This window comes from Acipenser ruthenus, chromosome 38 (genome assembly GCF_902713425.1).
Source record: "Acipenser ruthenus chromosome 38, fAciRut3.2 maternal haplotype, whole genome shotgun sequence".
Classification (NCBI taxonomy): domain Eukaryota; kingdom Metazoa; phylum Chordata; class Actinopteri; order Acipenseriformes; family Acipenseridae; genus Acipenser; species Acipenser ruthenus.
Genome location: NC_081226.1, coordinates 2153797 through 2179949, shown reverse-complemented (window position 1 = coordinate 2179949; position 26153 = coordinate 2153797). Strand labels below are relative to the sequence as shown.

Here is a 26153-nt window from a genome sequence, read left to right as displayed (position 1 = left end):
ACACAAATCCTCAAAGCTCCAGTGGGTGTCTGCTTCATTGAAATAGCTGTGAAGCAGATGAAGCATGTCATTTAGCAGTGTCTGCTTCATTGAAATAGCTGTTAAGCAGATGAAGCATGTCATTTAAACAGTTATCCCCACAACAAAGGGCCAGCCAGCTTCTACAGCAGTAGATTACAAAGAACGCGCTGAGCAAAAAGGGAGCCAAGTAAATAGTCTCTTTATTGAATGTACAAACAAGTACAGTTCTGGAATAGAGGTTTTGGAATGCACGCTTCAAAATGCAAATCTGGAATGAACTTAAACTATAAAGAGGAGGAGGGTATCGAGATTCACAGATTATAAGTATGGATGACAAGGTTTTAAATCCATTTCCCTGCTCTTTCTTGATCACCAAGCAATGTGCAGTTCTAAAAATTGATTCTTTATTTAACCAGGAGATTTGCCATCACCAAAAGTTTTGCATCCCCCTATAGAATGTCTAAAGGAACTAAAAAGTCGAATGAAACCTGCTGAATAATGTTACGTTAACATATTGAAATACATAGTGCTTTGTAGTTTTCCATATACTTACCAAAAAAAAAAAGACATTTCAAAATTAACATGAAATACTGTACTACCATCACAATATCATTTTGTAGTTTGTTTGATTACATGATAAATAAGAGCTAAATTATGTTCATTTTGTTTAATTTTTTTTAATGATGTCTCAATCCTATAATTCTAGGTGATGCAAAACATTTGGCCATAGCTGTAAAATGAATACAGTATCGCGAGAACACAGTGGCTAGACTCATTACGCCCTCATTGGTTTCTTCCAACATAAAATTATGCTTGACTCTACTTGGTTGCAGCATTTTCGGATGCTTTCCCAGTCTAAAGTTGTGACCAGATTTCAAGGCGGCGAGGGTATGAATGTACTGGTAAAACAAGCCAAATGATGAAAATCATTGAAAAGTGCATAAGGGATTATTTGTATAAATATATGGCCCATGCCACTTGCTTTGTGATATTCATACTTATATCACATGGCATTAAGTGCTATCAAATATGGTAGTGTTTTATTTACCAAATTTCAGATTAGTACCCTTTACATTGATACTGTCAAAACCAAGGGCAAACAGGAATAGCACCCGTCTGAGAATTACATCTTGAAACAGCATAAAGAAGGAGCAGGAGTAAGATTTCCTTTCTTCCCTCCCCAGAAAGACTTTAGTTCTAAGTACAGGTTCCATGCACAAAGGGCAGCAGCTGAAGGACTGGTTTGTTTGTTTGTTCCAAAAAGTAATTACAATCCGCGGCCAATGGGCAGCAGTGCTGTTCAGAATACTATATTCTTTTGGAGTTCTCCAAGAGAAGCAAGCAGGGGCTGAACACAACAGGTCTAAAGTGATCTGATTGGAGGATGTCTCTTTCCAAACTTTCAGTCACCCCAGGTTCATGGTAATAATGTAAAGCGCTAAAAAAAATAAGGAACCCCTACATGACATCAGCACGAGAAGAAATGTTCTCAATTTAAATTTTCACCCACCTATTTATTAACCAGGTAGAAGAGGCAGGATCCAAACCGGCAATGCTGTAATCTGGAGAAAGACTGCTGAAGTAAGGGGAGACTCCCTTAATCAAGTTTAATTAGGATTGTCCCAGAACTAACTTATTTTTAAGCAAGGGGACAATAAACTACCTTTTATCAGAGGGCCCCGTGATTATTTCTAAATCCATATTCCAGCAGTGTCTAGAACGTTGTTCTAGACCCTGTTTAGAACACCGATGACGGGTGTACAAGGCTTATGTGCTGTTTAGCATGTTGGGCGAGACTAATCTGGAACTGCCTTTTCTGTTATACAGTACAGATGCTAGTTAGTTCAAATGTTTTGTGAAATCGGCAGTACATAGAGAGCCTGGATGTGGAAAACATCATGGGGCAACCCTACATACAGAATTGTATTGCTGTCTCTCTCTCTCATTAATACCTCCATCATTGCAGATTAGCCAAGAGACTTTAGAAGTAGATAATAAGGCACAGGGAACCAGGATACCGTATAACAGGTTATATAGACAAGCTTTGCTAAAACACATGTGGTGTTTTTTTTTTTTTTTTTTTTTTTAATGACTTTTTCTACTTTCAATAAGGGACAGTAAGCCACTGGTTTTGACACTTATTCTCAGTTATTATCTCCGCTTGTGTGATTAAACATGCCCATCGGACTAGTTTCTAAAGCAACCTTACAATAAAATAAAACAGCACAGCTGTCATTTTAAACCAGCGTATTGAAGCAGTCTACTGACAGGTCACAAGGATTACAGCCTAATAGTTACCTCTTCTACCTCCTTTTCTATTCACTTGCTTGCTATTTCAACATCTAGTTTACCAGGGAGAACTGCCAGCTTTTTACTTATGCATCTGATGTATTTTAATATCCAAACGTTTTCAATTTTACTGAAGCTTTGCAGTGAAGCAAGCAATCTTGCATTAGAGAAACTACACCCCCCCATCAGTCCCCATTTTTCTCTGCCAAACTGGTCAAATGTAACCCCAAAATGTGCCGCTGCATTATTATTCATGAGCCTGGGTGGCCCAGTTGTCAAAAGAGATGGGAGAGGGGTAAAAACGCACTGCACTGCATGCTAGCGCACCATCAACCAGAAGCCATTAGAAATTTGTAGCGGGGAATCAAGTACACTCGTCATCGTCTCCCAGCAGTGAGAACATATTGGAGCTAAGAATTTTGTTCTTTGGCGCCTTCTTGAAAGAGGTCCCTTCCTCCTTTGGCCCCTCCTCTTCTTCCTCCTCCTCCTCTTCATCTGCATCTCTGTCTTTCTCGTCCTCCTCCTGCTCCGAGCTGGAGATCTCTTCCTCTTCCTCCTCTGAGGTTGCCCGGCTGTCATGCCTCTGAGCGGCCTGTAGGGCGGTGATCTCTACTGTCTCAGGGTGCTGCTCCCAGTGCGCTGCAATAAAGGGGAGCCAGACACTTATAAGCTGGGCTGTATTTTTTTTTTCACGGTAAGAAGAAATGCTTATTTGTCGGTCTAAAAATAGATATTTCACGATTAAACATATTTCTTATTAAAACATTCAAAATTAATTATTTTTTTTATTATAGAACATATGTGCCTTAATATTTAAATACTTACCCGAACAACAGTAAATGCTAAATTGCAGAATATTTATTTTTTAAGCCCACCTTTTAAAAGACATTCTACTTTCACCACCAGTGAATTATCCAAAATATATATATATATATAAAAATAATAACAGACATGTGAAACGTTCCCCTTTCTTGTACTGGGCAGTGCGATCTTTAGCAGAAATACTTCCGATCTTTGATGCAGCTATGGGCTTTTCAAATGAAGATATTTTATAAGAAATCGTGTCATTTATCGGAAGCAGACTTATCCAGCTAAATTTGACAGATAGTGAGACAGTAAAACAGGTGTTTGCTGTACTTATTTTTAAGTGCCAATTCTTTCAGAAATGAGAATGTTCATGGGAAACTACATATCACACGGCAATGGGTACATTTCTCGGAACGTGAAAAAACATGAAAAAATACAGCTTTACTTAAGTAAGAAAAATTGCTTGTTAATATCGATTTATTTGAGGGGTGTGTAATCTTGACATCTCTCTGATAGGAGTGTTAACCAACACCCACCATCCCATTTTCTCACCTCGTTAGATTCATTAACATTCCTACTGATCCAGCGTTCTAGTGCACTGAGAATCATGTGGTTCTTGTTATTTTTTTTTCAGGTTTTCAAAATATTTTACAATAGATAAAACTGCTACACCCTGGAACCTGGGCTGCAGGTCACGTGGTCTGATGGCTGTTAGAGCATAGTGAAGTGATCAGGTAACAGGAAGCAAAAATCAACCCAGATGACTGGGTCCCAGTGATAATATTTCAATTGCACTCTTTGCTGCCCTCTCCTACCTTTCTGCAGTGCGTACCCCGGTGGTCTCATACACAGACACAGCCTTCCGTCCGCAGCCAGCCTCAACACGCTATTAGCAGCCCGGTAGACGTCATTGCGAGCCGCCTTCGCCGTCTTGTAGCCTCTCTTTTCCGCCCAGGCTGCAGAGGAACACAGTTTGTTTAGACAGCACTTGTAGATCTCTTGATCCACCCCTCCTGCTCTGCCCTGGACTTGCCTGACCCAAGCACCACGTCACTGGATCCTCAGGTAATGTATTAATCGCACGATTATGTCATTGTAGATATAACTATAAAACTGGTTGCATCCTATTTCATATTGTATTTTATTAGTATTATACTGTAAACTATACTGAATTTTGCACTGTAACCCTGTACTGCCCTGTAACACCTGTAAGTCGCCTTGGATCGGCCAAATAAATAATAATTAAGAGTTTGAAATGAGTCTAGTGTTCAATAAACACAATGCCATTACCTGCTTCACCTTTTCACTGAAAAGCAAAACACAATGCTACCTCTACTGCATTCCCACAATACATCACTTATTGATATAACTGTGACAGAACACCTTGGTCCAAAATATGACAGTTTGGACAGAAGTGTGAATCGGATCTTTTGGGATTCTTAAAACAGCGCTGCGAAACCCCAGTTGCTTGCAAACACATTCCAGTAGACCAAGTGGGCCCCTCAGTGTCAATGATCTGAATCAATTCATCATGTTTTTTTTTATGAGAGCGGAAGGTTTCAAATTATGGTCGAGAAAAATAAATAAAATAGGTCTACGGCCATCACGTTTTTTGTATTTCTATTGCAACACCCACCCACCCCATTCTTTTGGCTGCTTGCTTTTTGGCCAAGCAAGTTCGGAGGCCTGCAATCAAGCAAGCCAAAAAATAAAAACACCAGCTTACCCCCCCTTTCCCTTACCTTCACAGATGTCCCAGGCAGTCCACGGAGGCGCCTCCCGCTCCTTCAATCGGCTCTCCTCAGCGTCCGGGTGCTTTAGCTTCAGCAGTTCCTGGATGGGGATCCTCTCTGCCAGGTACCCCACTGAAGTGTACGGCTCCTGGATCTGAGCGATGGGGTAAATCCCAGCCAAGATCTACAACAGGCATATTTAGAGGTTACTTGGAAGTTTTTATGTACCACTGATCTTATTATTATTATTATTATTATTATTATTATTATTATTATTATTATTATTATTATTATTAATAATAATAATAATAATAATAATAATAATAATGAGTCATTTAGCAAACGCTTTTATCTAAAGCAACTTAGAGTTGGGGGTTAACTATGCATCACAACTGCTGCTGCAGAATCACTTACAGTAGGACCTCGTTTTACGTCTCATCTTAAGGACGGAGCACATGGAGGTTCAGTGACTTGCTCAGGGTCGCACACAGTGAGTCAGTGGCTGAGCCGGGGTTTGAACCTCCTGGTAACAAGCCTCTTTCTTTAACCACGGGACCCCAAGTCTCCCTAATGCCATGCATCTGCACCACTTCCAGCTGCAGTCTACGATTCGACATGCAGTAGAGGGGTTTGACGGGAAAGCAATCAACTAAAAATGATCACGATAATCCCCATCCTTACATCACATCTTATCCTGCGAATTGTCGCTTTCTCCATAGTTTTGTATCTCCAAAGCATCCTTTTTTTTATTTATTTATTTTTTTTACAAATATCTGTCTGCTTTTCAAATGCTGACTGGGAGCTGGGAGAAGGTCCCAATTATTGTGGGTTAAATGTGAAATAGACGCTGTAACATTATCAATCATCAAAGCCTATACAGTAATCACAGCAGCCCCATCAGCAAAACATGCTATAGAACGCTTGTTCAAACAAAGGGGATCACTAAAAGTGGCTGAAAATACGAGATGAAATTTTCGCTCAATGTAAAAACACGCTTGGAAAGGAATTGAACTGTAATTGATTAATTATATGACAATTACAATTACGCAGGCATGCCAAGGTTCAACTCCAATTATGCTGTAATTGCAATTCATTACAAATTACACAATTACAATTGGAATTGCCCCAGGTCTAGTGGCTGTACCTGTTGCTGTCTGTGGACGAGGGAGGGGAAGATGAGTCCTGGGCAGTCGCACAGCTTGACGGTCGGGGTCAGGAAATAGGTCTGGAAGTACTTGGTGTGACCGGGGGTCCGGGACACGCTCACCACCTTCCGGCCCACCAGCCCATTGATCAGAGAAGACTTTCCTACGTTAGGGAACCCTGTGGGGGGGGGGGGGATGTGAGCAGGAAGAATAGTTGTCATTCTGCATTGGAAATAAAGAGATAATGTTTGCACTGATCTTGTTTATTATTAATGTTATTTTTTATTACAGGAGTACAGGAGTATCTATTTCAGGATAGCAAGATATTTAGTTAGTGTAGTAGATGTAAAATGTGTGTTAATATGGCCAGCAAATGCCCCCCACCTCTCCACCACATCAATTTTGTTTTTGGAGAAAACAAGCAAAAATAAAAGAACAGGCAGTGATATAGACAAAGCCGCTGAAAGCTGCTTACCCACGCAGCCCAGAGTAAGGACCCCATCTTTGAAAAGCTCCTGAGAGGGGATTCCCATCTCCATGGCAACGTCACTGTGGTGTTCCACTAGCACCATCTCCTCATCCTCCTCCCCCTCTGAAGCCAGTCCCCCACTCTTGGCGCTCGCTGCCACTGTATCCCGCTCCATCTTCTCCTGCCAGCTGCTCAGGTCCACTGGAACAGAGGAAGAAGGGCTGGTTAGAGTGGAATTTCTACACACCTTATCCATTTCGGTGCCTTTGACAAGAGGTCATTTTCTCTCCCTCCTAATGTACCAATGATGAGAGGCCTGGACATAAAATAGAGTGAGTTCATAATAAATGTTGCCACTGTGTGTAACCTTCTTCCGTTTCACAGACTTACTACAAGAACGAGTTTGCACCATCTTCAAAACGCTCAAACCGTTACTCTGAGGTTAGAAAAAGAGTCGAGCACACAAACGTTTCAGCTTGTGCCTTTTTACCCAAGTTTGTACCTAACTCTGCAACTACACAAAGGCTTTACCCAAATTGGATCTTCGCGGTTAATCCTATCACAAGAATGTCGAAAACAGTCAATGGTTTACCACTATTTTTGTGTGCAACTTGTATACTGCATGACTAACTTAAGTTTGCGAGATATGGAAGGGTGAAGGCATCATCTTACTATACCGTACCTTGCTTTGTCTGGCTGTAGATAAAAGGATATCCACCACTATGACCATGACAATATTTTGCACTTACAGAGCTGCTAAGTGCTTGGTAAGTTTCAAAGACTGAATTATTTTTCTCTCCCCCAATCATATCCAGTAATTCTAGTGGATCCGCTCCCTACCTTTGCCAGCAGTGACAGCCTCACATGCCTTGAGTAGCTGCTTCGGTCCCATTGCTCCTGCCAAGCCCCCTCTTCTCCTCCTCCTGCGCTTCTTGAACACTGATCACCAACAAACACAGCAGTGAGACAAAACACTGGATTGCTGTCCTCGATAGGACTGATGTGTGCATACAGAATCCCTGACATGTATTCAGGGATATACAGCTATAGCCAAAAGTTTTGCATCGCCTAGAATTTTAAGATTGAGACATTATTTATTTATTTTGAACTACATGAACATCATTTAGATCTTTTATTTAACATCGTGAAATCAAAGAAACAACAAAATGATATCGCAAAAGTCTACCGGAAGCCATAATATTAGTACACTATTTCATGTTACATTTTCAAAATGTCACATTTTTCAATTTTTTGTCAGTTTTTCATTAAGTATATGGAAAACTTCAGAGCAGTATGTAATGCAATATGTTAGCATAACATTATTCAGCAGGTTTCATTCGACTTTATGAAGCCAAATTAGTTAATTCTATAGGGGGATGCAAAACTTTTGACCACAGCTGTATAACAGCTCTAGTTGCAAACACGCAATCTGTACTTGTCAGACAAATGCACGGTTTATTTCCCAATTGGTTTGTATTAACATTTTACAAATACTATGCTGGTTTTCAAAATATCTTTCAGAAAGGAAAGCAGACAATTGACTACCGTGGAGCTGGTGACAAAGTCTGCATCCCACTGTATTCAGCATCACAAATCCAGTTTTCATTGGACTGGAACATGAATTATATAATAGATTGGGGGATGATGTCTTATAAAAACATTTCAAGATAGGCATAGAACTAATAGAATAAAATCAGGTAGACAAATGTTTCTCCCTCCCTCTAGCTTACCATCCTCTGGGTCCCTCCCCTCTCCTCTGTTCTGTGGAAAGGAGGTGAAGCAGACTATAAGGACCTCTGGAAACCGCTGCTGGAAATACTGTCGCCAGGCAACCACCAGAGCAGGCGGGGCCAGATCGATCTTATTCAGCACCAGAATGAGGCTCTTCTTCATCTCCACGGTAACATAGTCATAGAGTGCAGGGGAAAAGTGGAGGACCTGGGAAACAGGGAGAGAGCGAGAGAGAGAGAGAGAGAGAGGGGCAGGGAAAAAAAGCAAAAACAGATTAATTAAAAACCTGTGCCGGTTTGTAGTGCAAGGAGGGGGACATTTGTTTCCTGTTTTACCGTCCTTCCTCTCCGTTTCCCATTTTACCCAACACATACTTTGGTATCAATCACAAAAGGGACTGGATGTGTCCGTTTCAGCAATGACTAAATGCAGCGAGAGGCAAGAACAGCCACTGCAAGGGAGGCTACAGCTAGAGAGAGGGAACTTTGTTTTTTTGTACAATTGAAGCTAACAGCAAAACAAGACGGTTGCCCGTAGGTAACACACAAATTAAATCAAGAAAAGAAATCCGTTCTAGACTCCGTCTCTCGACGCTCCTCGAATCGTTTTGTATCCTCCACTTGTATTAATCCACGTACCGGGTGTCTGATGTCTGTAATGAGAAGCAACACATCCGACATCTCCAGCACTCTCCACAGCTGTCTCCACGTCTATTGGGGACAAGAATTGACAATTACCGCTTTGGCTTTTTATTTTAGTTTTTTTATGTTAAAAAAATAAATAAATAAAAGAAATAGACACACCCTCTGAAAGCTGTTTACCCGCACAGCCCCAAGTAAGGACCCCACCTTTGTAAAGCTCTTGTCTTGTCTGTCTGGTCCCCCAGCAGTTTTAACCAACCTACACTCTGCCTTATCTCCAGGTTGTGTTTGAAGTAGCTGAGCTGTGTGACCCCGAACTGGCTGTGGACTCTCTCCCTCTCCCCTTGCTCCCTCGTACCTCTTTCAATCCCTTTCTTTCCCTCTAGGTTCAAAGTATCTTCCCAGGACATCTCCTTGCTGTTTGGTCTCGTAATAGACCCATAGACCCACTCCAGATTCTCCTCTGTTCCCCTGTCCCTTTCTGCTTGATTTAGTTTGAAGTAGCTGGGCTAAGCCGGCCAGTACTGCCTGCAATCACAGTTACAGGCACCCTCTCACCTCCAGGTTGTGTTCGAAGTAGCTAAGCTGTGTGGGCTTGTACTGGCTGTAGACCTGCTCCAGGTACTCCCTGAAAGACTTCTCCTCAATCTGCAGCAGCTTCTCCTTCGACATCGTGTAATCCCAAGGGGGTCTCTTCGGGAAGTCCAGCACTGGAGGGAGAGAGCTGAATTGAATATTTGACTCATTTCTTTTCGCTCATGCTCAGAAAGGCAGCTTAAGAGCAGTGACTGTATAAAAGACGTTCAGCAAATAAAAGCAAGATGAAATGTAATTTACACTAGATTGACAGTTTTAACAACCTAAATAATATTTAAAAATATTTTAAAATGCAAGTGGGTCACACAGACTGTAATGATTATGATAGACGTAAAAGCGAGGTCAAGTGTAGGTGACTCTGCAGCAGCTGTTGATGCACAGTTCAGCCCTCTAGTCTCTGTAAGTCACTTTGGATAAAAGCGTCTGCTAAATGACTAGTTAATAATACTAATTCCTTGCAAGTTTCCACATAATTGAATGAGCGGTTCCCTTGATACTGTTGCAAAACTGTAGCGTGGCATGCATACAAGACGACGCAGGAAACAAAGCTGAATGAGGATGATCTGTTTGCAGGTAAACTGACCGGTGCCTGGTTTATAGATGTCATCAATGTCAATCTCCAGCTCCAAATCCCGGACTGGCTCCAACACCTTCTCCCGGGAAACCTTCTTCCTGCGCTCAACCTCCTCCTTGCTCTCTCGCTCAAAGTGTATCCGGTACCTGCATTTAATGAAACGTTTATAGCACTAACTGACTAACTAACTAAACTAAACACTACCACTAACCTGTATCACGTGTGCCCAATTAAGAAAGGAGCAGTGCGATATCTCACACAATTAAAAAATAACCTTCTGCAATTGTGTAAAAGCCTTACATAGCTTAAACGGTGCTCAGCATTTAGTAAGCAATCCACAATGTACAGGTTCAAGGGTTCAAGCCATTAAATAAAGGATACCCTGTCTGCAGTGGAATTAGGAAAATCTAAAACATTAAATCATAAAATGATGCCAGCATGAAGTTCGGTATGTTCTTATTTGAAGCAGAAGTATAACTTTTAACTTTGTCCCGACAAGTAACTGAAATCACAGCAATGGCGCTCAGCACATAGTGGAGGACTGTCCTGACCTGTTGGGGTCGTAGCCTCGCTCCCCTGGCCGGCGGGGGCCAGGCTGCTGGTTTATTCTCCTGACCTGGAGGGACATAGACTCGCTGTCGGATGTGTCTGTGTGCTCCTCGCGATGCCTCTCCATGCTGCCGCTGCGGCTGTTGGACCCAGCGCGCACCTCATCAGGTGGACCTGAAAGCAAAGAGCAGGGGTGAAACTTTGACCAAATGCAAAAAAGAGACCCTCTCACAGGAAGTAAACAAACTGGACAGCCAATAAGGCCTGCCGCAGCTTGCAAAGACGACTGTCGTACATAGTCATTCATGATTATCATTTTAGCGTACCACTGACCGTTAATGTGGGGCGTTGTTGATGTTCCCATAAATATGAAATGCGCAGAACACGACTCAACGCTGTTTATTATTATTATTATTATTATTATTATTATTATTATTATTATTATGGCATAACGTCGTAGCAGGACTCTTTTACCTCTGGTAGCGAATAATAAGACACTAATAAACATAGCTCGCCATTTGCCTTTGCACAAATGTCGCTATGTACTGTTGCAATTTAAATTACGAGTACCGTAAATAATTGTGATGTAACATGTTTCTCTATACACAACCAACGATAGCCTACTTATCAGTTTCTTATACAAACACTGCTTCAGACGTCTCAATGAACGATGCAAACGTACCTCTTTTCCTCTCTCGTTTATCTTGTAACTGTTTCTTCTTTTGTTTGACGCTAAACGGTTTCTTTTTCGGCATTTTTTTTTTAATCTAAGTTTGTAACGGTACAACTAGTGTGTAAAAAAAAAACAGTATCTAATATAAATTCACGATAAAGTTCCACTACACGAAATGCACTAACTCACCGCTTCCATAGCGACTGCTGGCAATGTTGGAACAACCATTCATAAGATAGGTTGGAACCAAAGCCTTGCTAAATCAATAAACTGAAACTATTACGATATTTCTTCCAAAACTGGTTTTACTCATTATTTAAATAAATAAATATAAATAATATACGCGAATAATTTATTTAAACAGAAAATGTCTATGTTGTTTGGTACAAATTGTTAGCTAGCCACCCCCATTTCAACAAAATAGTACAGCTTCACTTTACAAAACCACCATACTTAGTGCTGGCAGTTTGAGGCGTATATTTAATAGTTGCAGAAAAGCAGAAGCCGAATTTTGTTAACGTTACAAGCAGTTTTTATGTTTGTTTTTTTTTTTAAATACACAGCAGGTTACAGTGTTCTTTTCTTATAAACTGTGCTGTCATACGGGATTTCTTTTTTTAATTAGGTTTAAACCTTATTTAAAACGAAAAACACGTCTAGAACTATCAACCTGATAGATGACCCTTCAATAATGATGTGTATCTATTATGAATCAAGTGTTCTTTCCTTTTTGTTAATGAAATGGTTTGACAGCATACATAATCTGATATTTTACTTTATTTGTTAAGAAGGGGACTGTCATAAACGACCCCTAAAACAGTCACGGATCACAGATGGGGCAGTACCTGCGTAGAAAAAAAAAACTTGTCACTCTTCTTTCTCTCCAGTCTGGACGGAAGGGGGCTGAGGAACCGATTCACACTAAGACCAGCAGAGGGAGCAGTTTGTTCTGAGCACTGCGGTTCGTTCTGAGAACAGCAACCAGAGATAGAGCTGTCAAATCAATCAATAGAGCACCCGTCTGGGAAAGACAACCTTTATTTTGTATTTGCTTTTGTGTTTTGAAACCCGTGTAACCATGACAGGAGATGCAGGGACTACCCATTTACAGTCCATTTGCAGCTCCAGCTTCATGTAATGAAAACCCACTGATATTTAAATTTTCCAGGAATGTAAAATGGCTCATAAAAACAAACCTGCATTCAAATTTAGTGGTGATGAGATGAAAGCTGTTGATAACAGACAATTGGCAATGGACTCCAGTCTAACCAAGTGGTTTTTTATGGCACAGAATGCTAAAATAATGCTTTTATGTTCGTCCTTCTGTGACAGTGTAGCGTCCCGTCCAAGATGTTATCGAGAGAGAGAGAGAGAGAGAGAGACTCAGAACACAGAAACTGCAGGTTTAATGCACACTTTATTTACAAATACAAACACTAAACAAACAAAACACGTTAACAAAATAAACGGCACAATGGCCAAAACAAAAGATCGACACAAAAAAACTCCAGCACAGCAGCTTCACCTCCATCACCAGCATTAATTTTAATATTAACACCTGCGATCACCCTTTTTTATACACCTCTGACTGGAACCTAATTAATCATTAATCATTTCTTCAATTTCTGGCTCCAGTCACATTCCCACGTGCTTGCATATTTATTTTGGTTCCAAGTCTACGTATTGTGTTGCTAATTATTTACACGCCAGATCTAACCCCTTTACCTGGCTTTCACTGGGAATTTGCAGATCTCTTACGGCATGATTTTGTATCAGAAGGTGGATTCAGTCGTAGTGACATCTACAGCTCTGGCCAAACGTTTTGGGCGACCTAGAATCTTTGGATTGAAACATAATAATAATAATAATAATAATAATAATAATAATAATAATAATAATAATAATAATAAATGAACATCATTTAGATATTTTATTTAATGTAATCAAAGAAACTACAAAACGATATCGCAAAAGTCTACTGGCATCCATAATAGCAGCACAGTATTTCATGTTCGATTTCAAAATGTCACCTTTTTCAATTTTTCGTTAAGTCTATGGAAAACTACAAACAGTGGTGTGTAATTCAATACGTTAACGTAACATTATTCCAGCAGTTTTCATTTGACTTTATGAAGCAAAATCAATGAATGAATATTTATTTTATATAGCGCCTTTCATAGTGGACCACCATCACAAAGCATTTTACAAGATAGTGAGGAACAATGCATAATACATTAAATACAGTGAAATACAGGGCATAGTACATTAGTACAGCTGTAAAAAAAACAATGCATAATACATTAAATACAAGGCTAGGATGTGAGTTCTAAACATTGTGGATGCGTGTGTCAAGCAGAATTATACGAATAAGGAGTGAAAAACCTGAAATAGCAATTTAAACAGCAGCTAATAACATATATCAGGCTTAAAGAGAAATGAAAGCAAAAGAGAACAAGTGGGTCTTGAGAGTTGATTTGAAGCGAGTGACTGGGGGAGCTGCATGCACTAAAGCTGGGAGAGAGTTCCAGAGAGTCGGGGCCATGAAGCTAAAAGAGCGTTCTCTGAGTGTGGTGCACTTTTGCTTGGGTATAACAAGCAAGCCAGAGTCAGAGGACCTCAGCTTGCATGCAGGGACGTAGCGGGTCAGCAGGTTGGAGAGATACTCTGGACCTGTGTGATGAAGGGCCTTGTAGGCAAGCAGGAGAATTTTGAAAGTAATCCTGAACTTTACAGGTAGCCAGTGCAGCTGGGCAAGACAGGGGGTAATGTGATCATGTTTTTTTACATCTGGTAAGGATCCTAGCAGCGGCAGTTTGAACGAGCTGCAATCGGTTTATGGCGCGTGACGGAAGATCACCATAGAGAGAGTTGCAGTAGAGTTGAGAGGAGATGAATGCATGACAGAGTATCTCTGTATCTGGGAGGGAAAGGAAGGGACGGACCATTGAGATGTTTCGGAGGTGGTAGAAGGAGGATTTGACTACAGAGGAGATTTGGGCATCAAAGGAGAGGTTACTATCCAGAAGTAGACCAAGGCTTCGTACAGTGGAGGAAGGCAGCAGCAGATAGTTTCCAAGGTTCAAGGCAACAATATTGAGATTCTTGAGTTGAGTTTTCGATCCGACTAGAAGAAGTTCAGATTTGTTAGTGTTGAGCTGAAGAAAATTGGCAGACATCCAGGCCTCGATGTCTTGGATGCAAGCTGAGAGCCGGACCATGGCAGAGGGATATCCAGGGTCTCCTTTTAGGTAGAGCTGGGTGTCATCTGCATAGGAGTGAAACATGAGGCTATGTTGGCAGATGAGGTGACCCAAGAGAAGCATGTAGATGTTGAAGAGAAGAGACCCAAGAACAGACCCTTGAGGGACACCGCAGATGACCGGGTTTGAGTTTATCCTGCAGGGTGATGCAACACTTTTGGCCACAGCTGCACTTTCATTGCTAGCTACATGACTGCTTGCTAGTGTTAGGTTCTTATGACAGTAGAAAGAACTAGTAACAGCCTCCAGTGTTTCTATTCTCATTATTATCTATCTAGTGTTTATTGTGACACACACTGTAAGTGTTCTTCTAGAGCAGGGGTTGCCAAAGTTGTCCCTCTAACTGCTTCTCTTTGTTCCAGCCCTGTTCTAAATTGTTTAATTGAACCAATCAAACCTTCAGCCAGACCCTGAAGTAGTTAATAATATCTGTTAAACCTGGAGTGGAATGGCTGTCCAGGTCCGTGATTGGTCAATCCTGTTTTAGAGCATAACAGCTTATGGATTTTAAGGTTCCCAGTTCCAGAATATGGTATAACATGGAAATACATGGCAGTAATTGCAGGTATCCATGTGCATTGTAATGCAGTGAGCAGTTTTGTTCTGGTTGACTGATATGAGTGACATGCTGCATGTCGGCCTCCCTGACCGTCTTGGAGACTCTGGAGAAGTTAAACTGCTAGGGAATTCAAACATCAATCAAGCCCTTTTCTTTAACCACTGGACCACCAAGCCTCCTGGAAACTGTCCCCTCTATAGTAGATGAGGCAGTACTTAAAGACGTACTTAAACCATGTTAGTAAGCAGTTGTATTTTTTGGTTTGTTGTAGTTTTCCTCAATGTTCTTCTGTCAGGAGACATTATAACCCCTTCGGTCATGATTTTTTTTAAATTTAATTTTCAAAAATTTTAAAACAGTTTGTGTGAACTCTATTGCCCTGCCAAAACTTTGAATAAAACATTATGCATTATAAAATGGATGCATAGATAGGAAGCTGGACTAGGTAGGACTTTGTTCTGTTATCTCATGGGGTGTTCTGTCTTTGCATAAAAATGGAGGGGGAAAATTTTTTCAATTTTTCATGAATTGCTTACTGGTTTCCAAATTTGAATTGATGGTAATCTATTTTTTTGTGGTTTCCTGAAGGTACAGCAATGACCTTTTTGTTACACAGTACAACAGCTTTTTATTTCACAGTTACACCATACTTTTATAATACTTCCATATGTTTTACCAAGCTTTTAGGACACGTCCATGTGCTTTAACATGCATTTACCTTGCCCTCGGTGAATAATGTTACGTTAAAATATTGATTTACATTCCACTTTTTGTCGTTTTTTAGTTTAACATCTAACATGAAATACTACTATACTACTATTATGGCTTGCAATATCATTTTGTAATTTCTTCGATTACATGATGTTAAATAAAAGATCTAAATTAAGTTCATCTAACTTTTCAATAATGTCTCAATCGTAACAAAACTTTTGGCCATAGCTGTAGGCTCAATGTTTTGCTTTCCTTCATGGCCAAATAGCTTAGATGGGCCACCTTTCAAAGCTCTTTGTGTCTATAGAAGGTGTGCACAATGAACCTCATTTACTAAAGGGAGCTAAACTTGATGGTACTCGATAATTGAAATTAGTGTGCACTTTTGAAGTATTTACTATTGCAATTGTAATTGTATTCATTATCGCGTGCGATACTTGGAATATTATGGCACACACTAAATTTAGTACTTCACACTATGGTATTTAGAAGGAATATGCGATTTTTATAGTAATGGATGCTGATGTATTTAAATGAGCATCCAGCTCAGAATAATGCGAGTTGTGAGTGGCTAGTTAGTCACAGAGGCAAGAATGGGAAAAGAGCAGAAGTTAATACTAGGAAGTAAAAACAAATAACATCAAATAAAGACCTGAAAATTAAATACAAGAGAGGAATAAAATAAAAAATAATAAGGATGAGAAGATAAGGGACAAATCCCAGAGAAGAGGGAGGTCTAAGAGGGAAATATTTAGTGGTAAAGTGGTGTTATTTTAAATTTTTATTTCTTGCATGACTACTGAGGGAATTCAAAATGGTTCAATACATTAAACACTTTAATAATGTAATAATATTTCTTTTCACTGTTTATTTGACTATACAATTTGATATGACGAGGTTCAGTCATCGCTTGCTGAGAAGCCGATCCAACCTACAAGAACATCACCTGTGGTGATCTGATCAAACAAATGGGCAACTATTGACACAATACCAGCGTGACGCAGGTGGGTTTGAATGGAGAACAAGATAAATACCCAGCAGAGCACTGGTAATAATACTGAGCCTTCTGCTAACAGCCACAATGAAGACTCTCTTCATACTGGTCCTGTCTGCCGCTGTTCTGCTCATCGCTTCAGGTAATGCCTTCTAAAGGACTTGCATTTGGTGTCTCACTGTCTTGTCTGTGTGTTTCATTCTATTGCTACAGTTCTAAACCTTGGTATCACTTGGAAAGTGATATTCAATGTATCTCTGATGAATAATAAGACCCCCACAAAAAGCGTCTCCTTGAAAAGAATTAGATTATTTTGGTTTAACTATAACAAGCAAAGGAGATTGAATTGAGAGACATTTGCTACATTTGTCATGGTTTGGACTGTTGACTAGTATGCTGTATTATACAAAGCAGTTATCCAACAAGTATTTGGCTTGAGAACTGCCTTCACTGTGAAACCTCCCTTCAGCTCTGTGTTGAAATTCACTTCCAGATAAACTAATATTTTCCTTTATACATTGCGATCCTTTTCAGATGCAAGAAGCATCCAGTATACATCCCAAGATGAGGACGAGCTTGTGGACACGATGTTGGTGGATAAGAGAGAGCTTGGTAAGTTTGCTGATTTCATTTGTTTATTTAGTTTATCCAAGGCGATTTACAGGTGTTACCGGGCAGTAAAGGGTTAAATACATTGTAGTTTACAGTAAATGCAAATAATACCACTAAAATGCAATATAAACTAGAATGCAACAATTTAAGATTACAACAAGTTATATCTACAATGACGTAGTGCTATAGTGCAAGTATAGTGCATTAGCTGAGGATCCAGAAACTTGTTACTAATGCATGCTCCTATTGTGCTCCCTTTTGCTGCTAGAAAAGGTTTAATACACCCTTTCAGTCAATAGTTTTAATTCAGTATCACTGATTAGCATTAGCAGTCACATTTGACTGTTTGGCTAAGTATTAATTGCTGAAGAACTTACAGTATAGTGAAGTGCATTGCAACAATATATCTTACAGAGGCCCAGACTGATTTGGATGCAGACCTGAATGAGGAGGAGAGTGAAGATTTGGGTGAGTAACCGAGAAAGAGAAGGATTTGGAACCACATCCAGGGCAATGTAGATTCGCTACTAAAATTCAAAGTTAAACTGTAAACAAAAAAGTACAGATCCATTTAGAGTGACATGTGACATAATGGTGATGTATTTATAATTGCAGCTCAGATAACTAACGAGATTGAGAATGAGACTTATTGTAAGTACCCTTTATGGATTCTGTATTATACAAATTCGTATTCTGAAATTACGACAAAAGCTCATTTTTTTTAATTTTTTTTTTTCAGCTGACAAGAGAGGTAAGTATGTCAGTTTTTTATGCATTTTGTATTGAGTGAAACACAGAAGTATTGTTGGCACCCTGTATTAGTTTCAATGAGTAACATGAAATAAAAGTTTTAATTTTGATCAAATTGAATAATTAGATGGAATCATCAAAGTTCTTTTGAAATGCATTGGTCTCGTTATTTGATTTAACTTTTAGAAATTAAAGTTTGGTTTACAGGGCACTTTGTTTACTAATAATTGAATCTACAATAAAACAATAATTGAATCTACAATTAAAACCACAATATATGCAACTCCTGATATTGAACGTCAGTGGATCCATCCTAATCAATTTTAATGTCGGATATCATAAATTTAATTTATATCTAACAGTCCCCTTCAGCGTTATCATTTTACAATTAAAGCTTTACAGACTTTTTTCTTTCACGAAATTGAATCTATAATATTCACTATTAGGGGAGCTGTCTGCAGTAAATTGGTGCAACTATAATTGATCATATATCTAGGTAACTCCTGCTTTCTTTTCTTTAGCTCGCAAATCAAGAAGTAGGGCAGCAAAGAAGGCCAGAAAAGCAGCAAAGAAGGCAGCTAAGGCTTGTAAGAAATTTGTTAACATTGTCCACCTTTACAATGCTCTACATGTTTGACTATTTGCAAATACATACAAGGCAGCACCCTTCCTCTAAGGTGTCAATTATAAGCTTGTTTATTTAACAGTAGATATGTTGCAAATGAGACCTCCACCCAGATACTGCCACATTTAATAATAATAATAATAATAATAATAATAATAATAATAATAATAATAATAATAATAATAATAATAATACATTGCTTTATAAGGTTAAGTTAAATCACAAACGTGATTATTCCTGTGTTTTCTTCTTTCCCTTTTCTTAGCACTCTCTGGAAACAAACCGTAAGGAATATTTTTCTTCATTATTTATATATTTAACCTTTCTTTGATTTTGAACCTGGAAGAACTCCTTCCTAAATTCTGAATCAAATTAGTTTTTTCATATTTATTTTAATTTAGTGGGAAGGCCCATCACTAATCACTCAACTAGCTTTGCAATTTGATTCTTGTAAATATGAAAATCCTGTGAAATCCAGGATACGAACTTTAAATCACAAGAGGAGCCCGGAAGAGCTATCAGTTCTTGTAATTGAAAGGTACATTTGCTTGGTAGCATGTGGTGTTGTTACTTATATGCTGTAGGTCACATGCCAAATCAAATTAGCACATACATTTGCATACAGTGCAGACTTTACAATTTTACTGACGTTCTCTAATTTGCATAGTAAGTTCTAAAGCTGAGGGAACACGAAGCCACTTTTTCAGGACCAGTGGTTTGAAACCTGGTTCCAGGAGACCTAGTTTGAGGCAACTTTGCCGTATCAAACCCTAAGTCTCACCTGGTGTGCCATGCAGTGGGGCTGCAACCCAATCTCCTGAAACCAAGTTCCAAGCCACAAAGTGGCTTTGTGTTCCATCAGCTTAACATTTATACTTTTTTTTTTGCAGTGGCTCAGAGGTAGCACCTGAGCCGGCAGCAGAACCAGCACCTGAAGCTGCTGCTGCATAGTAACCCATAGGAAAGCCCAGCAGCTCCCTTCCACCATCGCAGCTCCTGGATCACCAGGAACACTCTGATTAATAAACATTATCATGCAATCTGCCTGTCTTCTGGTTTTCTTTATAAACTTGCACCTTTGCTCTTTTAAAAGTTTACCACTGTCAATGTGCAGGGCAAGATTGGAGATTGCTATGCTTTTATCATGCTTGAATACAGGTATGAATCGTTGAATTCGCTTCATTGTTTTTTCATAATGCTGTTATAATAATAAATATATAAGATTAACAGCAGATACCTGGTGAGTGCTTTTGACTTTTTACGACATTCTGGATGAGGGACTATCTGAAATATGATTTATTTTATGAGTTTCCTGTCACAGATAAAGGCAAGTCATATTTTAGAGGAAATATTTAACTGGTACCAAATCTAAGAGAATAATGAAGGACAGGACACAGTCAAATATTTCATTTCGTGTTGAAACACACTTTGAAGAGTGTGTCTGAGTTTGCTGATCATCCCGGACAGCGGGAGATGAAGTGGGCACAGCAATCAGCAAAAGGAACTTCCAGATTGCCAATGAATTTACTAAGAAAAGTCCACCATTAGTACGGAATGTAAAGAATATTCCATTCCATTTTAGGAATGGAACAAGAATTAAAACAAGCTGCTGTTTGCATTTCCGTAACATTGTGTGGTTATCATGAGTACTGTACAATTTTGTAAGTACAGAGGAAAGGACCATTATTTGCATACCACAGACTCATTTTAGAGCACTGCGCCTCACTTTTATAACTGCAATAAAAAGGTCATAACAGTGTAAAGTACAATACAATCAGTGTGGGCTCTTAAAAGAACCCAGCCTTTTTCTATAATAATGTCTTTTTTATCTCACATTGATCTGAACAGATCTGTACCATGAATGTATAAAACACATTTTAAAAATGGTCTTTCAAACTATATCATTTGTTACTTGCTTATAAGTTTACTGTGCTGTTTCTAAAGCCCAGCATTTACTCAAAGAAGCTTGAGTTCACAAACAGGCTGTCTTCAAAGATTTTCAAGAAACATTCTCAAGCCACACGTGATCATTCCTGCTGTCTGAAAATGGAAAAAAGGTAACCCTTATGGTACTCTTTACATTTCATATTGAATAGACATGGCCGGTTGTAACAGGGGAGACCTGGAATGGCTGTCTGACGTATGCATAGTGCTGCAGGAAAAGGACGGCAACCCCCTGGGATTCTCCTGCCAGTCATGGCAGTGACACAGAGAGGTGGGGGAGAGGGTGTGCGGGCTTTCCCCCTCTCTGAGTAACTGGGAGGTGGGTCTTGGGGGGATTGCTGGACCTATAAATTAATACTTTGTTGTTTCCTCAGATCTGCCCCTTTAGACCTGAACAACAAGCTAGCGGTCACGCTGCTCAGCAAAGACCGTGGACGGACGGGAGAGAAATCCCAAAAGAAACTGAAAAGAGAAGAACCTAACGAAATAGAGAGAAAGCAGGGAATCCTTAGTGTTTTACCAATAGTGTTTTAAGTTAGCTGAGGAACAGCAGAGAGTAGGACGGAGACCCGGGTTGTATGGGTGGCGGCGACCGGGGAAAAACCAGCTGCAGAGTGCAGCACCTTTATTTTGTAGTTTTCATTACTGTGTTTTATTTTCCCTTTCTCTTTTTGCCTTTTCGTTTTCATTATTCTTTGAGCACCTGCGAGTTCACCTGTACTCTATTGTGTACCCTGCCGTGGTTCTCTGGAGGTGCTGGATACCATAGTTGGTAGCCAGGCCATGGACAACAGCGCCCTCTGCAGGCTAAAAGAAATCATTTAAACCAAAAGAACACACTCAATAAATCTGAGCACCTGTGCCGTGTCCCAAATTCAACTTCAACTTCTGTCTCCTGTGTCAGTGAAGACCCACACCCCTTCACACCGGTCATTATACATATCAATACAATCATTTATTTAAGCAGTTGTCCAAAGCATCAATTATGGTAAAACCCCCGAGGTCAAGGCTGGTCTGCTCCCTTGAATAAAGCGACCCAAACACGAAAACTGCAGTTCACAATAAAAGGTTAAAAATAAAAGGTTTAACAGAACACTATAAATACAATACAACACCGAAGCAATGGCTATCACGGTGCTTTCTTTCTTTTTTCTCTCTCTCTCTCTCTCTCTCTCTCTCTCTCTCTCTCTCTCTCTCTCTCTCTCTCTCTCTCTCTCTCTCTCTCTCTCTCCCTCTCTCTCTCTCTCTCTCCCTCTCTCTCTCTCTCTCTCCACGCTGCTACACCCACTCCTTACACATTCACCCAAAACAAAATTTTCTTTGCTCTTTTTTTTTATACCATGTGACCTGGGTTAATTGACAATCAATCATCCAATCACCACCTAGCCACATTCCACACTATTTAATTAAACAATTAAACGTTCCACATTTTTCCCAATAACTAAGTAACAGACGGTGGCTGTGAAAACAGTGGCCATCTTAACTGTTTGTCCCACATCCCACAAGATGTCTGCCAGCCACAAAACACACTCACCCAAACACACACACACACACACACACACACACACGCACGCAAGCACGCACGCACGCACGCACGCAAGCGCACACACACACACACTCACATGCACGCACGCACGCACGCACACAGTCTCTGCTCTGCTACAGCAATCTTGATTCTAAATTCTAGACTTAAAAATAAATTAAATTAAACAAATGACTGTTATTTTTCCCATAGCACACAAGGTGAACAAAGTTCATTGACAGTGCAGTGAACACCTGTTACGGATGAAGGACCCCTAAATCCACCTCATTTCACCACCTCCACTTGTTTAGAGAGCTGGCGTGACAGATCGGACTTTGCTCTGTCATCTAATGGGATGTTCTGTCTTTGCATAAAAAAGGGGAAAAAAACAAGTTAATGATTTGTTTATTGCTAAGCAATAGACCCCTGATTGAAGGACACTGTATGGAAGTTGACTGGGAAGCAGTACTGTACAGACGGTCAACTATGCCTTTATACATTATTACAAACATTTGAAATCTCTAAACATTTGAAATCTCTAAAAGTTTTTGGTCAAAGTTTTGCATCCCCTTATAGAATAAACGGTAACACTTTATATTAAGTTGCTGCTTATTAATGTTTTATACATGTTTTATAAATATATAATAGATGATTAATAACTGTTATAGTGTGTTAATAAAGCATTATAAATGGTTTATAACAATGTATTAGCCATAGGTGGAATTACAGTTTTATAAAGGGGACAGTTTTTAGCCACCTATTGTACTTTGGGATGTTTAAATGTAATTCCATCTATGGCTAATGCATGGTTATAAACCCTCTATAATGCTTTATTAACACTCTACAACATAGTTATTAAGCATATATTTATAAAACATTAATAAGCAGCACCTTAATATAAAGTGTTACTGAATTAACTCATTTTGCTTCATAAAGTCGAATGAAACCTGCTGAATAATGTTGCGCTAACAAATTGAATCACACACCACTTCGTAGATTTCCATATACTTAACAAAAAACTGACAAATTGAGAAATGTGACATTTCAAAATCTAACATGAAATACTGTACTACTATTATGGCTTCCGATAGACCATATCATTTAGAAGTTTCTTTGATCACATGATGTTAAATAAAATATCTAAATTATGTTCATATAGTTTTTTATTATTATTTTATTATGTCTGAATCCTAAAATTCTAGGTGATGCAAAACTTTTGGCCATAGCTGTAGAGTTCATGTTATTAGATTCCATTGCATATCACTAACTAAGAATCGATATTAAACATGCAACACAGACCAGGACCAGGGAACAGTTGAACATTTTTACAAAAAGAGTTGCTGTTGAAATGTTTGGATCCTTTTAGAGATTATTTCTACACAGAAGTAGAAATAAAGATCACATATCTTCATTTGCATAGCCTTGTTAACAAATATTATTTAGGTATTTAAAAAAAGGCCATTTTTAAAGTATAAAATACAGTTTGATATTGAAATAAACCCTAGACTGGTGCTACCTGCGTATGCGTTAGGTAAGATAGCCTATATAAGACAAGCACTTGATAGTGCGAGTGAGAAAGCTTACCTGAGAATTCTCTCCTGACGACAGACAACCTGCTTCACCCAGAAAACGAGGTAACCGATCACTATTTAAAAAAAAAAAAGCTGCAGACAGGACAGTCGGCAGAGCCTCTTCATTCTAGCTGCTTCACTGACGCTGCACCATTTCAGGGAATTTACCTTTCTCTCTATTCGAATAGCCTCTGAGTCATTCTTGTATCATTTTAGATAAAGGGCTGTTGCCAATTGTTTTTACCTGATCCCCACAGGTGATAAAAAGCAGCTATCTAGGAAACCACACATCTGTCAACAGTAGTCAGAAAGCTGCAGCTCATTTAACAATACAACCCTTACTATCCAAACTACTTTGTATTGCGCGTATTGAATGAAAACATTTACCATCACCATTCGGATATGCAGATCCCCGGCTTTATATCTAAGAGTGAATAAGCTAGCCTGCGCTATTTGCATTTTAACAAATAGTTTTACACGGAGGGAGAAAACGCTAATTGCAACTATTTAGAAAAAAGTGTTTTCATTTATTTAATGAATAATACAGTATTGAAAAAAAAACATACGGTATAAGGCATCCATTTATCTGACTAACACTTGCATTTATGAATAACCCATGTTACTATCTTCATATTTATACTGTATTTATATTAACTCTCTTTTGCTTTTAATTGTAATGCTTTCAAATAAAGGGTTGACCAATTTGAATTAAACTGGATGTAGTATTTTATAATTTAATATTTATCTTTTTATGAATGCATTCTATTTAATATATCTGAAAAATGCAAAGCTCAATGTCTTATATTAGTAAATCCTTATAACCCCCATTATAAAAAAAAATGTCACCCTGAAGCATGTCAAAAGATTTCGCCGTATTCTCTATTCTAGGTACAGCTTTTAGTAAAATAATTGTTCTGAGTAGAATGAAACATGTATATACGTTACTGATTTTTTTTAAAATGTTACTCCCATGAAGATAAAAGCTCAAGTCATGCTTGTGTCCACGCTGGCTATGTAATGTTTTGTTGTGTTAAACTCTTTATAAATCCAGCTGGTTTATGATTCAGAAGTTGACTGACCATTCCGTGAGAGAAAAAAAGTTAGTAATTCATTATACGATACAGGTCTAGCTGGAACTTTTTCTTTACGAGTGTGAAATATTGTAGAAATTACGAGCTGTTGTTAAACAACAACAACAATCAATATAGTGTAACATTTTAAAAACATATTTCCGTTTGTATATCTGAAAGCATTCGATTACTGCCAATCTTTAACTTCTACAACCGATTCCTATATACTATAACTAAGCAACACACCCCTGAGGTGGAGTGGGCTGTGGAGGCGGACAGTGTGTATTGGTGCTTGGAGGAAGCCCTTGTTAATAATCCAGCTCTGAGGCTGGAGGTGTTGGACTCACCTAACTTCGCCACCATGCTGGTGAGAGCAGGAGTGACCAAACTGAGAGCCCTGCGGGGGCCTGGGGATGGTTGGCTGGAGCATTTCTGAGGACGGCTGGTACTGAGCTTGGTATTATTATTATTATTTATTTCTTAGCAGACGCCCTTATCCAGGGCGACTTACAATTGTTACAAGATATCACATTATTGTTACAGACAATTACATTATTTTTTACATACAAGTACCCATTTATACAGTTGGGTTTTTACTGGAGCAATCTAGATAAAGTACTTTGCTCAAGGGTACAGCAGCAGTGTCCCTCAGCTGGGATTGAACCCACGACCCTCCGGTCAAGAGACCAGAGCCCTAACCACTACTCCACACTGCTGGTAGGAGTGGTAGGGGCGTTCCTGGATCAGCTCCACTCAGCACTGTCAGCCCAGGCTCTGCGTAGGTTGGAGTTGTGCTTCAATGATTCAGAGGAACCTTTCCCCTAACGGATGGTGACCCCCACAATAGATACTCAGCCCAGACCAGGGGCGCTGCTGGACTGTGAGGCATGCTCCGGTCCTGCAAGGGCACGCTGATACACATTGGAGGGAGCAGCTGGGGGTGGGGGAGGATGTGCGACTGGCATGGAGGGCTCTGTACAAGCCTCTGTTCCTAAGATACTTGGAGATTTGCAGTTGGGGATACCCCACATCATCATTGACATCAATTCTTTTATCAGTATAATAACCCCTGGAGCAGCAGGCACCTGTCCTTTCTGTGGGGTGACGGAGACTGCATTCCATGCCTATATGGCCTGTCCCCAACTACAGCCTCTATATGCATTGCTAGACACTTTATTTGAAAGAATATCCCTGAGCTTCAGTGAAGCAATTTTCATCATGGGAGTGCAGTACAGTAAAGGGCAGAAAAAGGAAAGTGGTTGTAGCTGACATAATTTTAAAAAAGTGTTATTTAGTGGAACAGATT

At 39.5% G+C, this 26153-nt stretch overlaps 1 protein-coding gene and 1 long non-coding RNA gene across 3 annotated transcripts; one reads left to right on the top strand and one right to left on the bottom strand.

The window, feature by feature from the left end:
* Positions 1 to 204: 204 nt before the first annotated feature.
* Positions 205 to 11476, bottom strand: LOC117434125 (guanine nucleotide-binding protein-like 1). Of its 2 annotated transcripts, none has more exons than XM_059009155.1 (12): positions 11419 to 11476; positions 10559 to 10730; positions 10017 to 10153; positions 9395 to 9546; positions 8834 to 8905; positions 8195 to 8402; positions 7305 to 7403; positions 6471 to 6665; positions 5995 to 6173; positions 4860 to 5034; positions 3933 to 4073; positions 205 to 2949 (listed from the first exon to the last, which is right to left on the bottom strand). In XM_059009155.1, the coding sequence occupies exons 1-12, from the start codon at positions 11459 to 11461 to the stop codon at positions 2675 to 2677; spliced, it is 1848 nt and encodes a 615-aa protein (XP_058865138.1). In that variant the 5' UTR covers positions 11462 to 11476; the 3' UTR covers positions 205 to 2674. The 2 variants fall into 2 exon arrangements, with proteins under 2 accessions (XP_058865138.1, XP_058865137.1); XM_059009154.1 differs by having other exon boundaries at positions 11239 to 11452.
* A 6628-nt stretch (positions 11477 to 18104) lies between these two features.
* Positions 18105 to 19780, top strand: LOC131707079 (uncharacterized). Its single transcript, XR_009310957.1, has 4 exons — positions 18105 to 18116; positions 18637 to 18702; positions 19006 to 19024; positions 19631 to 19780. It is a non-coding gene; the product is annotated as an uncharacterized LOC131707079 (long non-coding RNA).
* Positions 19781 to 26153: the final 6373 nt, after the last annotated feature.

What these genes read in the sequence shown, in the direction of transcription:
- LOC117434125 (XM_059009154.1), bottom strand. Translation starts at nt 11,311, where the DNA reads ATGCCGAAAAAGAAACCGTTTAGCGTCAAACAAAAGAAGAAACAGTTA. An exon ending in TAAACGAGAGAGGAAAAGAG is followed by an intron (nt 10,731 to 11,238) that starts GTACGTTTGCAT and finishes CTTTGCTTTCAG; the next exon opens with GTCCACCTGATGAGGTGCGC. An exon ending in TGCCTGGGACATCTGTGAAG is followed by an intron (nt 4,074 to 4,859) that starts GTAAGGGAAAGG and finishes GTTCCTCTGCAG; the next exon opens with CCTGGGCGGAAAAGAGAGGC.